Source organism: Protomyctophum parallelum (assembly GCF_964188405.1).
Source record: "Protomyctophum parallelum genome assembly, chromosome: 11".
NCBI classification, from domain to species: domain Eukaryota; kingdom Metazoa; phylum Chordata; class Actinopteri; order Myctophiformes; family Myctophidae; genus Protomyctophum; species Protomyctophum parallelum.
Window position 1 is genome coordinate 37,456,337 of NC_139707.1, and position 13,392 is coordinate 37,469,728.

General features: G+C 44.6%; 1 protein-coding gene across 1 annotated transcript; it reads left to right on the forward strand.

Moving 5' to 3' along the window:
• Window positions 1-514: 514 nt before the first annotated feature.
• On the forward strand, window positions 515-12,871 carry sik1 (salt-inducible kinase 1). The gene is made up of 13 exons (XM_083776353.1): window positions 515-766; window positions 1,219-1,421; window positions 1,611-1,727; window positions 6,047-6,110; window positions 6,346-6,507; window positions 7,327-7,451; window positions 7,583-7,706; window positions 7,827-8,047; window positions 8,466-8,615; window positions 8,756-8,842; window positions 9,030-9,498; window positions 9,635-9,818; window positions 9,933-12,871. The coding sequence occupies exons 2-13, from the start codon at window positions 1,266-1,268 to the stop codon at window positions 10,489-10,491; spliced, it is 2,418 nt and encodes an 805-aa protein (XP_083632479.1). The 5' UTR covers window positions 515-766; window positions 1,219-1,265; the 3' UTR covers window positions 10,492-12,871.
• The last annotated feature ends 521 nt before the right edge of the window (window positions 12,872-13,392 follow it).

A 13,392-nucleotide genomic window follows, 5' to 3' on the forward strand; every position in this document is an offset into this window, starting at 1 on the left:
GTCAGTTTAGGGCAAGTTGTGAGGCATGATGCCAGGAAGGATATGAGCGAGCCCCAGCTAGCTCGAGTCGCCACAGAGAGAGAGAGTTCCACTTCCACTACAACGTCCGAACCCAACAGCTTGGGGAGGAAGCATCACGTGGTGACTCTTCTCTCTCTAGGACTGACGTCACCCTCCCCATCGCCGAGCAACGGCTCCATCAGCACTGACGTCACCGTGCCGCCGAGCCGCCCGGTTGCCCGGCAACGCGCGCCGTGCGCTCTAGCCCGGCCTTGCGCCCTGCTTGCGCCCCGGCGCTCGAAGCTCTGACGCGGGTGTGACGTTAATAAGGTGGGTATCAATTTGTTATGGTGGCGTTGAGAGAGAGAGAGAGAGAGAGAGAGAGAGAGAGAGAGAGAGAGAGAGGAGGAGGAGTTCCCTTTGGACACTGTGTTGTAGCTCTGCGATCTGCATTCCAGCGGAGCGGAGCGTTACGAGTAGCCCACTGTATAGACACATGTCAGCATACACACACGTGCCGTAGCCCCAGACCTGCCGAGTCACTTTACTGTAAAATATTATTGGCTATAGTGTATACAGGTTACGGCTCACCGCTCACTGGACAAACAAAAAATACCAATATTTAATTCGTGTTTTAAATTATCTGAGAGGATTCTGCGTCAGAGTTGTATTTCTTTTGTGCTTAATGGTCTTGGAATGGTTTGCGTTGCCCGTGAGATATGTCTGAACTGTGAGAGGAGGTCGCGTTCTTCTTGCGCTCTGTAAGGTAAGGTAATATTATTTGAAATAATATTTAGATTAAACAAAAGTTGCTGTTACTTAATCAATGTAACTTTATAACACTGTATGGTCGTCTAAATTAAGATTTATGTGCAGAATGATCTATAGCCTGCCTAGGTATATTTTTTTATTTTGACGTCGCTTTTTCTCCCTTTTTTCCTGAGAACTAGCCTACTTTGTTTTATAGAATATGGCTACGTTTGTTATTGTAGGCCTATATTCTTGTTAATATTGGTTTGCTATTTATTATTAGCGTATTATTATTATTATTATTATTATTATTATTATTATTATTATAGAATAGGCTATATGTCCAGTGAGCATCATGGCGCCCTGCATGCTTCACAGCTCATATGGCATAATGCCTTTATACATGTATAAAAATGTACTAGGCCTATTGTATTAGCTAAATGTTACTCTCTTTGTTTCCACATGTAGGCTACTGTGCTTGAATCGCCCATTGGAATAAAAGTGCACATTGCACCATGGTGATCATGACAGAGAGCAGCCACGCAGGGGCTCAGCCTAACCCTGGCCTGGGAAGGCCCCTACAGGTCGGCTTCTATGAGATCATCCGCACTCTAGGGAAAGGAAACTTTGCAGTAGTCAAACTGGCCAGGCATAAAGTCACCAAAACACAGGTCAGCATTATTCTGTTTTCCTCCACAGGAAAATATTACTGTGTATTTGTGTTTGCATGGTTATATAGCCTACTCTGTGCATTTGTGATATACACCATTCATATAATTGCTGTACGTTTTGAAACCGACCCGTCTTGAATTAAGTTACCCATTGCAGGAACTAATGATCTGTTAATTGTTTTTTTGCAGGTGGCCATAAAGATAATTGATAAAACCAGATTGAACCCCTCCAACCTGGAAAAGATTTACAGAGAGGTGCAGATCATGAAGCTGTTGAACCACCCCCACATCATCAAGCTGTACCAGGTGTGTAGCATCTGTCCGTCTGTCTGTCTGTCCGTCCGTGTGTCCAGGGACGTGCACATAGACATCATCAAAGGGGGCTTCAGCCCCTGTCCTTTTACCCGTCTGTAAAACAACTGCCCTTTCCAGACCACGATCGTATAGTGGTCTGGAAAGAAATGCAAAATGCCACTCCTTTCCATGCCATATACCGGAAGGCAGCGTTCAGGAGAATTTCTTTTTTTCCGAAGTCTCCTGAACTTGAACACAGTATTTTGCGTTGAACAAATTTGTTTAGAAATCCATGTCGTTATACACCGCATCTCCACTAGCTAAAGAGTGCTGGGGTTGCGCCCCGAAAATAGCTGATCTACAAGCTCTCAATGCGTCGCAGCGCGACACGTTGACAGCTTGTAGATCTGCTATTTTTGTCCAAAAGTGCCCTCTTTTACGGGATTTCAGCCCCTGCCCCTCTAATGCTCTGCACGTCCCTGCATGTGTGTGTCTGTGTGTGTGTGTGTGTGTGTGTGTGTGTGTGTGTGTGTGTGTTTTTTTGATTTGTGGTGCGTATGACACTGTGCCATGTGTCGTGCATCTGTGGTATGCCACATATGGCTATCTGCAGAGGAGCAATGGGTGCATGGGTGTGTATACTGTAACTATAAACACACATGCACCCATTGCTCCTTTACACACTAGTGTACATTATAGTGTAGAAAAAGTGTGTAATCGGCACCAGAGGCAATGTAAAATGAGTACAGTAAAATGTACACTGTGTGCTAAAGGCACATTTTCCAGTGATGAAGCATTATTAAGCATTGCCATATCGTATGACTGGAGTTGTGCAGGCGTGGTAACATCATTATACCGTGACGCACATTACGGCCCATTTGTCATCTTAATGGTATCCAGTGACACGTCGAGTGAAACTTGCACAGTGGCATTTAGTGCAATGCATTATGAACCATACAAAAGCAGCAAAGTGTGTATGCGAGAGCAAGAATAATACGACAAATGAATGACGGGCGGTGTTTAAGAAATGCAGAAACAACAATGCTTGTCCGTTTTGAGTTGACTGTGTGCATTTCAGAGTTTTTGGTGTGGTATAATACACTGTAAATGAACACTGCAGGATTTTGCTGGGTAGTGTGTGTGTACTGTCTGCACCGATCAGTGACAGAGCACAGAGAATTGAGAGTGAGTTCCGAGAAAGTCAGGGAGAGAGAGTGGCGCTTAAAGATGGGTCTGACTCTACAGGTTTGAATGTCAAGTCCAATTAGCATCAGTGGAAGCCAAGTGCAATGTGTCTGCGCAAATCACGTGAAGGGCCACCCCGCCAACTGCATGCTGCTCTTAATCAAATTGAAGACTTAGGAATCCGCTTTTTCCCCTCAGCAGGCTGGACAATGATGGCATGAGGCACTCACACGTGTAAACACACATGTGTGTGCAAACATACACAGATAATCACACACTTATACACACACATACACACGCCATAATATTATTCCTTCAACTCTCAAATATTGCTTTACAACTCACACACATGCTTTTGCCCATACTGTACTGTATATGGTCAAACTATCACTTCGGAAACCCATTCTGGACGGGAACCCCTTTTGGTGTTTTAACTAAGCATTATGTTATACTTTAGCTATTGAAAAATAGCAGATCTATAAGCTCATAGCGTGGCGCGCTATGGGCTTGTAAAATCATGAAAATGCGGCACAAATCTTTTAATATATATTTTTTCAGAAGACTTTTCTTTATTTCGACGTCAGGCCTAAATGGGTTCAAAGGTATGCATTGAAATTGTTAATGCAACTCTGAGAGTGTATAGAAATTGAGTAATTGACCCAAATGGACCATTCTATACACGTCAGAATTAAATGAGGGTTTTACTGACAGAGATTCCTCTATATATATGGTGGCCTGCTGCCAGACGATGAGCCACTCACATTATTAATTATTGATGCTGGGACAGAACCTTGGCAGTGCATGCCAGTAACTTAATCAACACTTCCAATCATGGCTTTCCAAAGATCTCACGATGTTACGGTTTTCCACTTGCCACGGAACTGTTATTTAGAGCTCAAACGCACATGGTGATTTAAAGTGATTAATGGGCCTCTCGTCCTCTCGGCCCATGTACAGATTGGATTTCTACGTCCTCGTGTTTCCACCTTCATCTCTGAATACTGATAGTTTTCTGAAAAACCTATGTTTCTATGTCAGTGGTGCTCAAACTATTTCATGTCAAGTTATGCGTAATTGGCCGCCAACCCCCATCTGAAAATATGTTGTTCCAGGGACCTCCCAGAAGCATAGATTTAAGTTAAAAACGTTCGCTCTGAAAGAATATATATTCAAATACCACATTTTCACGATTTTTCAAAAATAGCAGATATACAAGCTCATAGCGCGGCACGCTATGAGCTTGTAGATCTGCTATTTTTCAATAGCTAAAGTATAACATAATGCTTAAAACACAAAAAGGGGTTCCCGCCCAGAATGGATTAATGTGAGAACGGTAGTGACTCTAGTGAGGTGCTTTGATGCTTTGAGTTACGGTAATCAGCAGGACTGTACTCTCTAATCTAATCTATACTGTACCTTGACACACAACTGCGTAGCTCAATGAAAATGACAGATCTTCTCTTTAATGAATGCAATCATTTACCTGTGACGCTATACCAGTGTCAGAGTGTCTCCACAGTGTAATGTTCTTTCTTATATTTTTTTGCTTCAATATAATGCACCAACATCACCAAAACAAATTCCTTTCTGGCTATACAAACGATTCAGAGAATAAATGATTTCCTGAAAGTTACATTGTTGCACGACAAGTATAAATTGGGTAAAAGTGAATATCCTCCTCCCTTGTGTAAAGAGAGAAGGTGGTGGCGTGAGCCAGGCTCGTGATCTAAAGAGGTCACATGTGAATTAGGAGGCTAGGCAGCAAGACACACTAGTCTGAGACCTGTCTCAGTTGGCCACATTCACACATTGGCCATTTTGGTCTTACTGTACACTATGTATGTCATTCGATGTATGACATAACACTGATAAACTGCAATGCCAGTTTCCACTCTCATTGGTTTTGCGCGAATAAAGTAAAAATGACAGCCTCTTCGCCAACAACTGGAGATCTCGTCACAGGCCTTTGTTTTCTTTTGTTTCTCTTTGCTCTCCCCTCTCTATCCTATAGCCTCAGCTTCTCCCACTGACCTAACTAACGTCAGTCAACCCCCCCCCCCCCCAACCCCCGCCCCACATGTGTGGTGGTCCTTAACGTGCCAGAGTCCATTTCTTAACAGCTCTGACGTCAGCTGCACCTCAAGGTGACTAGAGCCCTAGAGTGCTGCCTTATCTCGCAGATAAACCCTGCCCAGACGAGGCATCTGTGTGCACGGAAGCACTGAAAGCTCCCCCTGGGTTTCTATAAAGTCCCTCAATGGAAAAGAATTAGGCCTCGCCATTCAATGGAACGCAACTTCTGACATTGAATACGTGGCATTGACCGGCGGGTTTTGTGCAGATGAGGCTTTGTCACTTAGGAAATATTTGCTTTGTTGTGCAATGCCTCTATTCAGACGCACCAGCCCCGAGGTTCTCCCTTGAGACATGACGGGTTTTCTGGGAGTTTCAGGAAAGGAAGGGGACTTGCGTCTTTCCGTTCCACTTACAGAATGCTGGTGTTGTTGAGTGACTCCATTTATGGTGCCCTCGATAAACAAGGAGGGACCATTCACGCACATGAGCGCTGTGTGTGAATGTTTTTCGGTGTACAAGCCAATTATGAAGAAGATGCAGATTTAGATTTTGAACACTTATTTCTGACCAACAGTCCCACGGCCACATTACTGAAAATGTTTATGAGGTTGTACATTGATAGTATAGTGTGTGTGCGTGTGCGTTTGTGTGTGTGTGTGTGTGTGTGTGTGTGTGTGTGTGTGTGTGTGTGTGTGTGTGTGTGTGTGTGTGTGTGTGTGTGTGTGTGTGTGTGTGTGTGTGTGTGTGGCGCATGCACGCACACACACACACACACACACACACACACACACACACGCACGCACGTGCAATATTTGTACGCTCGTGTGCAAGCATCCTTAAGCAGAAATTAACTGTGACATGCTGGTGAATGGAACTGAGGAAGTATGAACGGGGAAATATAAGAGCCAGGACATGTCCCCAGTGGCTACTGGCTAGGTCTGGCTCTGCTGAAGTACTTAGAGGAGTTTGTTTTTTTTCCTCTGGAAATTCATAGCTTCTGTCAACATCATCAGCTGCCTATGACCTAGTTTGCACTAAACCCTGCTCTGTTTCCTGTGTGTTTCTCATAGGTCATGGAGACTAAAGACATGCTTTACATTGTGACAGAATATGCGAAGAACGGAGAGATGTTTGGTGAGTTCCACTAGCAAATGTTTTATATTCATTTATTTATTTAACTTTTGTGGTAAGGAGGGAGGCTCTCATGTAATGAAAAAAAAAAGAGCTGGTCCTAGTGTGCTAATCTCTTGGGACACAATATTAAAGCAAGCCATTTATCTCCCAGTATGATACAGAACACAGTAAAGCAGCAGCTCTACTGAATTTAGATTATTTTATTTCTTTAACTAAAACTCCACTCACCCTCCAGACCATTTGACCTCCAATGGCCGTATGAGTGAAGACGAGGCACGCAAGAAGTTCTGGCAGATTCTGACGGCGGTCGACTACTGCCACAGACATCACATCGTTCACCGTGACCTCAAGACTGAGAACCTTCTGCTGGACGCCAACATGAACATTAAACTAGCTGGTGAGTGTTTTACACACTAATTTTAGCACACTTCATACACGTCCAAAAACGGTTAATAAAACTCCACACTCTCTTTAGATCTTTAGTGGGGTTTATCTCGGAATTGACACTCAGACTTGGTGACATGAGAAAAAGTATGAACCCCAGTAGCTACGGACAGTTGCGTTCTTGCTTCCGGATTAAAAATGGCCGATACAAGGACCCGCAAAATTACATCATTTTGTAGTTTTTGCCTGGAAGGGGCCCGAAAACATGCCGGCACGAAAAGTTTTCTAATTGAGACTGCCTGGGATAATGCAAGGTGAGGTGGGGCTTTTGGGGGGTCTTTGTCTTTCATTCATTGCTTGTTATTTGAGGTTATTCATGTCAGTGTCAGTGTGTGAGACATTTCTCCCTGCTGATTTTCTGTCTGATTGGTCTGAAAAAGGATTTGTGGCTTTGGGATTCTTCATCCAGGGATCATTTTAATTAAATGACCATCATAGCATTGTCTGCATGCTAATTGAGAGCCGCCACTAATTCTTCCCTTTTATTAAGTTGAATATTTGAAATGGCGAATTAACAGACATGCTGTTCATGATTCCGTCTTTCAGACTCAGAAGAATCGCAGCAATGCGCTCACGCACGCTCCATTCATTCATTACCATGAAGAAATGTGACCGCCTAAATATTAGTGTTCCATGCCATGAATGCAAGATAGTTAATAATTTGTGTAGTAGATGGCACGGTATTATACTGTGTACAGGTTCTTATGGTTGTGCTAATTTACGCAACAGCAAGAACTAACAAGCCAACTCCCTCTCCCTCTGTGTGTTTTAGATTTTGGATTCGGTAACTTCTACAATGCAGGCGAGCCTTTGGCGACATGGTGTGGCAGCCCACCCTATGCAGCCCCGGAAGTGTTCGAGGGGAAGGAGTATGAGGGGCCTCATTTGGACATCTGGGTAAGTAATTAAAAAAAGCATGCATTATGTTAAGAAACAAGCACTGATTTGAACGTATTCTTATTTATATATTTACTATTATGTATAAGAATACAGCTGACACTATCCTTATTTATTTGTTATATTCACAGAGCCTCGGTGTGGTGCTATATGTCCTCGTCTGTGGTTCCCTACCGTTCGACGGGCCCAGCCTTCCTGCCCTCAGACAAAGAGTCACCGAAGGGCGCTTCAGAATCCCCTTCTTCATGTCCCAAGGTATGTGTTGCCATGGCAACAAATCTCTGGAATTACCGCTAATCACCGGTTTTGCCCAAGTACGTACCAGAGCGCTCAAAACCCCAGAGAGACTTACCCCTTAAGTTTTCTGCTCCTCAGACTGTGAGAACCTGATCCGTAAGATGCTGGTGGTGGACCCGGCCAAGCGGATCAGCGTGGCCCAGATCAAGCAGCACCGTTGGATGCTGGCGGATCCAACGGCCCCCCACCAGACCCTCAGCCAGTCCCTGACGGAGTACAACTCCAACCTGGGCGACTACAGTGAGCCTGTCCTTGGCATCATGAACACACTGGGCATCGACCGCCAGAGGACCATAGAGGTAACTTGTTAACAATGTTATGTTTAATGATGAATTTGTTTGTAGTATGAACAGTGTGTGTAGTCTTAGCAGCTGTCCCTATGCTCCCTGGTAGTGATCACGATTATCTTTGTTAGTCATGTCTGGCGTCAAGAGATATGCTATCTTCCTGACGCCATACACCGACCCAACATGGAACCCCAAATACCTCTGGGCTTAACTGCTCATTTTGTGGGAAGAATTAGTGGCATCAGCATGGAACATGCAGACTCACATTCTCAATCTTGAGTCTCTGCCAAGATATACACCTACGTCTAAGATATAGACGGTTAAAGCAAGCTATAAATAGGGAGGGAGGACATTTTATCAGCACACTGTGTTTGTCTGAGTATAGGCAAGCAACCGCAACAAATCCCCTAATCCACGTCTTCTTCAACAGTCCTTACAGAACAGCAGCTACAATCACTTCTCAGCCATCTACTACCTACTGCTGGAGAGAGTCAGAGAGCATCGTGCCCAGCAGCTCAGCCGCCAGTGTGGAACCTGGAGCCAAAGGCCTAGGAGCACCTCTGACTCCACCACTCCAGAGGTGAGGGTTTCTTTCTAGCTGGGCTTATATCGGGTCTGAATCTGGGCCTATATAGGCCTTGACCCTATAGGAGTGCTAAGGAGCTTTTGCTGTCGTTATAACATGCTAAATAAATGTGTATCTTCTCTCTGCGTCTATAGGTGATTATGGAGTCTACGGACAGTTTCAGAGCAACAGCATTTCCAGTTCTAGCCAATGTGGAATGTGACCAAGGTGGACTGTTCCAGGTGAGAGAGAGAGATAGCTTTTGGATTCAACATTTTTCTCAGTCTAATCAAATCAGAGACCTGCAGACTCCACCCTTAGTCTGTCCAAGTAGACCAGTAGCTAACAGTTAGCCCCCCTCCTCCCCCTCCATCCGTTTCCTGTTTATTAGCCGTCGCTAATCGTTAGCGCTCCTTCCCCTGTCTCCAGCGCGTGGTGTTTCCAGTGGAAGCGAGTCTGAACCGGCTGCTGTGGAACCGTTCCATCTCCCCAAACAGCCTGCTGGAGACCAGCATCAGCGAAGAGGTCCGACCCAGGGACCTGGAGGAGGACGAGGCCTGCGCGCAAGCTTCGGGGCCCTCGCTCCTTCCCACCACCACCTCCCGTAGACACACGCTGGCCGAGGTGTCTGCCCGCTTCCACCAGTGTAACCCCCCAGTGTCTTCGGACGGCTGCCTCAAGTCTTCGTCCAGTCCCGGCCCATCGTCGGCCTTGCATGCCGCCGCTGTGGGCGGCATGTCGATGGGTCTGACCTCCGCGGCCGACGCCAGAGCCCTGGTACCCGTGGGATCCCCGCTGACACTCTCGTCACACCTCCTGCCCCAGCAGGCCCAGGGCAGCCTGCCTTCCGCCAGCTTCCAGGAAGGCCGCAGGGCCTCCGAAACGTCCCTAACGCAAGGTAGAGCACCGCAAAATGTTTCCATTTATAACTCGGACAGTGAAGTGTCGTCATGGAAATATCAAAGGAATTATTGTGGTCTCAGTGTGTCGTCATGGAAATATCAAAGGAAGTATTGTGGTCTATTGTCCTGCAGGCCTCAAGGCTTTCCGTCAGCAGCTGAGGAAGACCACACGCACAAAAGGCCTCCTGGGGTTGAACAAGATCAAGGGTCTGACGAGGCAGGTAGCCCCGCCTCCCTCCTGTAACCGCGGCAGCCGTGGGTCGTTGGCTCTTTCTGAACACCGGAGCATGCTAGAGGAGGTGCTGCACCAGCAGAGGTGAGACGGCAGTTGATTCGTTGATTTCATGTAAAAAATATATTAGCCAAAAAAGCACTTGTAAAACAAGACACCGTGAACTGACGCTCCACGTTGAATCTCTGCCTTCACCAGGATGTTGCAGATCCAGCACCAGGCCACCCCGCCTCAGAGCCAAGCCCCTCACACTGCTGCGCCCGCACAGAACCCCCTGCTCTTCTTGGCTCCGCAGCAGTCACCGCCCCCGCCTTCCTCCGCCGTCTTGGCGCCCGCCTCCCTCTTCGATGCCCCCCGCAGCTCTCCCCTCCTCCCAAAAGAGCCTCGTCAGCCTGCCCTTCCTCCTCGCCAACAAGCCCCTCTAGGACTACACCATGGCCTCTGGCAGCAGCAGCAACCCCTCCTCGACGCATCCTCTTCCTCCTGCTCATCCTCCTCCTCCTGCTTCTCTTCGCTGGCCCCAGTGGCCTCCACCACCACAGGGGAGGCCATCTTCTTGAGGCACCTTCTCGAGGCGCGTCTGCACATCAGCCAGCAACCCCACCTATACCACCATACGAACTTCCACCACCAGCCCCAAGCGGTTATTGCCCAGAGTCCCTTCATGTCCAGACCAGGGACCTGGGGCCTGCACGGGTCCACCTCCAGCCCAGAGTCGGAGATGCAGCAGCTGAGCAGCTGTGTGATGGTGAAATAAGTCCCAATGCATCTCAGACAATGAGACCAAAATGAATGTTCCCTCACTGGAAGAATATTCCCTGAGGACAGGTCACTTGGTGTGGAGTACGTGAAAGAAAGACAACAGTTTGATGTGTAGAAGCAAAACAGCTGCAAGTGACAGATCTACGCTTTGAACTAGTAACACAGAATTCATGTGTGCAATGTGCGTGCACTCGCGCATGTGTGTGTGTGTGTGTGTGTGTGTGTGTGTGTGTGCGTGCGTGCGTGCGCATAAGTGTGTGTGTGTGTGTTACGTGTGATTACTTAAGCTGAAGACCAAGCAATAACCAATCTCTGGAGAAAGCTTTGAATCCTAATCAAACTTCCAGAGACGCAATAAGGGGCCTGGGCCTCAACCCGGACTCTGGAGAGAATCTGTCTGACAGACCAGGCGAAATGATAAACTCACTTGAATAACGAGAGAACAGAGTTTAGTGACCAGAGAAACTCATGTCTCACATTTCATTCTTTTCACATGAAGACTTTTTTTTCTTTTTTTAATGGAGACCAAAGCTCTTTTTTTTGGTCTTTTTTCTTTTCTCCTAATATGTTGCATTGTACGCAGCCCTAAGCTTCCGAGCTTTTACTTGAGGGTACAATTTGTGACTGAAACTGTGATTTTGTCATGTACGATAATAGTTAGCTTATGCTGCTAAAAAACAAACAAGGAAACTGCTACAGTACATCTTTGTCAGCCAGTAGAAGAAAAATACTGTCTAGCGGAGTGACTAAAGAACAATAGGTACATGAGTCAGCTCGCAGGCACAAAACAACAAGTGCGGTTTCCTCTTTACAAATTCTGTTCACTCATTAGTCATTAGGCACATTCGTTGTGCTTTTCAAGACCTTGGTTTTCATTGCTACCTCCTCAGGTAACCATGTTTGAAAGGTATTTAAATTCAGAAACGTCATTGTCATCAAAATGTAGGGAAAAAATAATGCACAGAAAACTTGCTGTCAATCACAAAGACAGTATAGGCTGCATTAGATGAAATAACAGACCTAAATAAAATAGCTATATTTCCTCTCTATTTTCACCTTTTCATGTGGACAGAACAAAGACTATGGGAATGGTGCAATATTCATATGGAAATAGAAGGTAGAGAATCTACATAGGGTAACACAGACGCGCATAAAGACATTGTGGAGGTTTTTGTTTTTATTTTATTTTTCTTGTCATTTTTGTAATTTATTATTATAGGACCTCATTGAGCAAGCTAGCGGTCTATTGGTACTAGTTATCAGACACAATGACGTGGTACTGTAGAAAATCACAAACAAAGGCTCCAGGCATTTCAATAGGCTGTTCCTTGCAAGTTCCGTGCAAGTTTGTCGAAAGGCAGAATTTGGGTTATACCAAAGAGCGAACATTTTGATTTGTCAGAAACACACTACTGATTTTTTTTCACTTTTAATGCTGTGGCTCAAAATATAGCATGCTGGTTACGTAGCATTACATTGTCATGTTATCTCCTTAGCATTTTGCTATGAGAAAGCTTCCTCTGCCACCAAATGCGAAGTTTATTTATGTTGTTATATCGCTATTGTTGGGTTTCAGGACCATCGTGGTATTAATTTTTGTACGTTTGTAAGAAAATGAAAAAGAAAAGAAAAATAACATGTAGCAATACCTTTTTTTTTTTTTTTTTTGGAAATCTGTTTTCCTTGAACCGTCCATAAGTGGTTGAGATAGCTAGAAGTTTATGGATGTTACCTGCAAGGTTTATATACAGTAGGCGTCAGTTTAAGCTGTCAGCCATGTAACATATAGCTTGGTTAGTTTGACCATGTGAAATTGCTAATATCAAAAACTGTGTTTTCTGAGGCCCAATTAAAAAAAAAAAAGTTTTTATCTCTGAAACAAGCAGTGTTGATATTTTTAGTCAACATGTTTGGTTGATTGCACTCACCACCAACATGTGTGCCTTTTTTTCTGAACAAACTCATATGATCAGAGATATTCCGACTATCCCTGATCAGCACATTTAAAAGAGAAAAACTAAACAATTATAGCTTCATTACAACTTAAGCCATTCATTCAAAATAACCCTTTTGATACATTCATTTACATTTTAACTTGCTTTCTAAAGCAAAGCAAGCATTGCACTTTATAAATGTTTCATATTTCTGAAATGTTTTTTTTTCCATGGGTTGAGAAAACTTCACAAAGCAATTGAAACACTGACTCTTGATGCAAATGTGTAAGATGACTCTTTTGATAAACTTTGGATAATAACAAGTATTACATGTTTTCTGATTTGTTACTTGACTGAATGAGCGAGTGTGTGTGTGGGCGTGTGTTTGTGTACGTGAAAAAGACATGGAGAAAATGTTTGTTCAAGTAAGACTGTATTTATGTGGCTATTTATTTAAATAAAGTTCACTTCCTAAGCTTTGCTGCGGTCATTTAAAACAAAACCAAAGTTAGGGACTTTTGATTACTTTTGACCATATCAAACTAAGTGTATAGTGATACCTGTATTGTTTATAAAGTAGCCTACAGTAGGCTGTAGGTTATGATTTTATTTTTGGTATTTATATATTAACTTTATTAAAAACCTTTTGTAGCATGGCATGTAGCATAGCTCCCTTCTGTCACAGTGAGTCAAGAGGGTAGGCGTAGGACCCAAATGCAGGCACAGAGGCAGAGCAGTCCAAATGCAGAAGGTTTATTTGCCAAAATCAGGAACAAGCAACAAACACATTCAACAATGACATGACAAAGGAACAGAAAGAAAGTATAAATACACACAGGGATAACGGCACAGGTGAACAAAACAAAAATATACATCGCATGGATGCACCTGGGACGTATTCTCCTCAGTGATGTATCCCAAGGTCCTCGGGTTTCGGGTCTCACAACATCATATCTCTCACT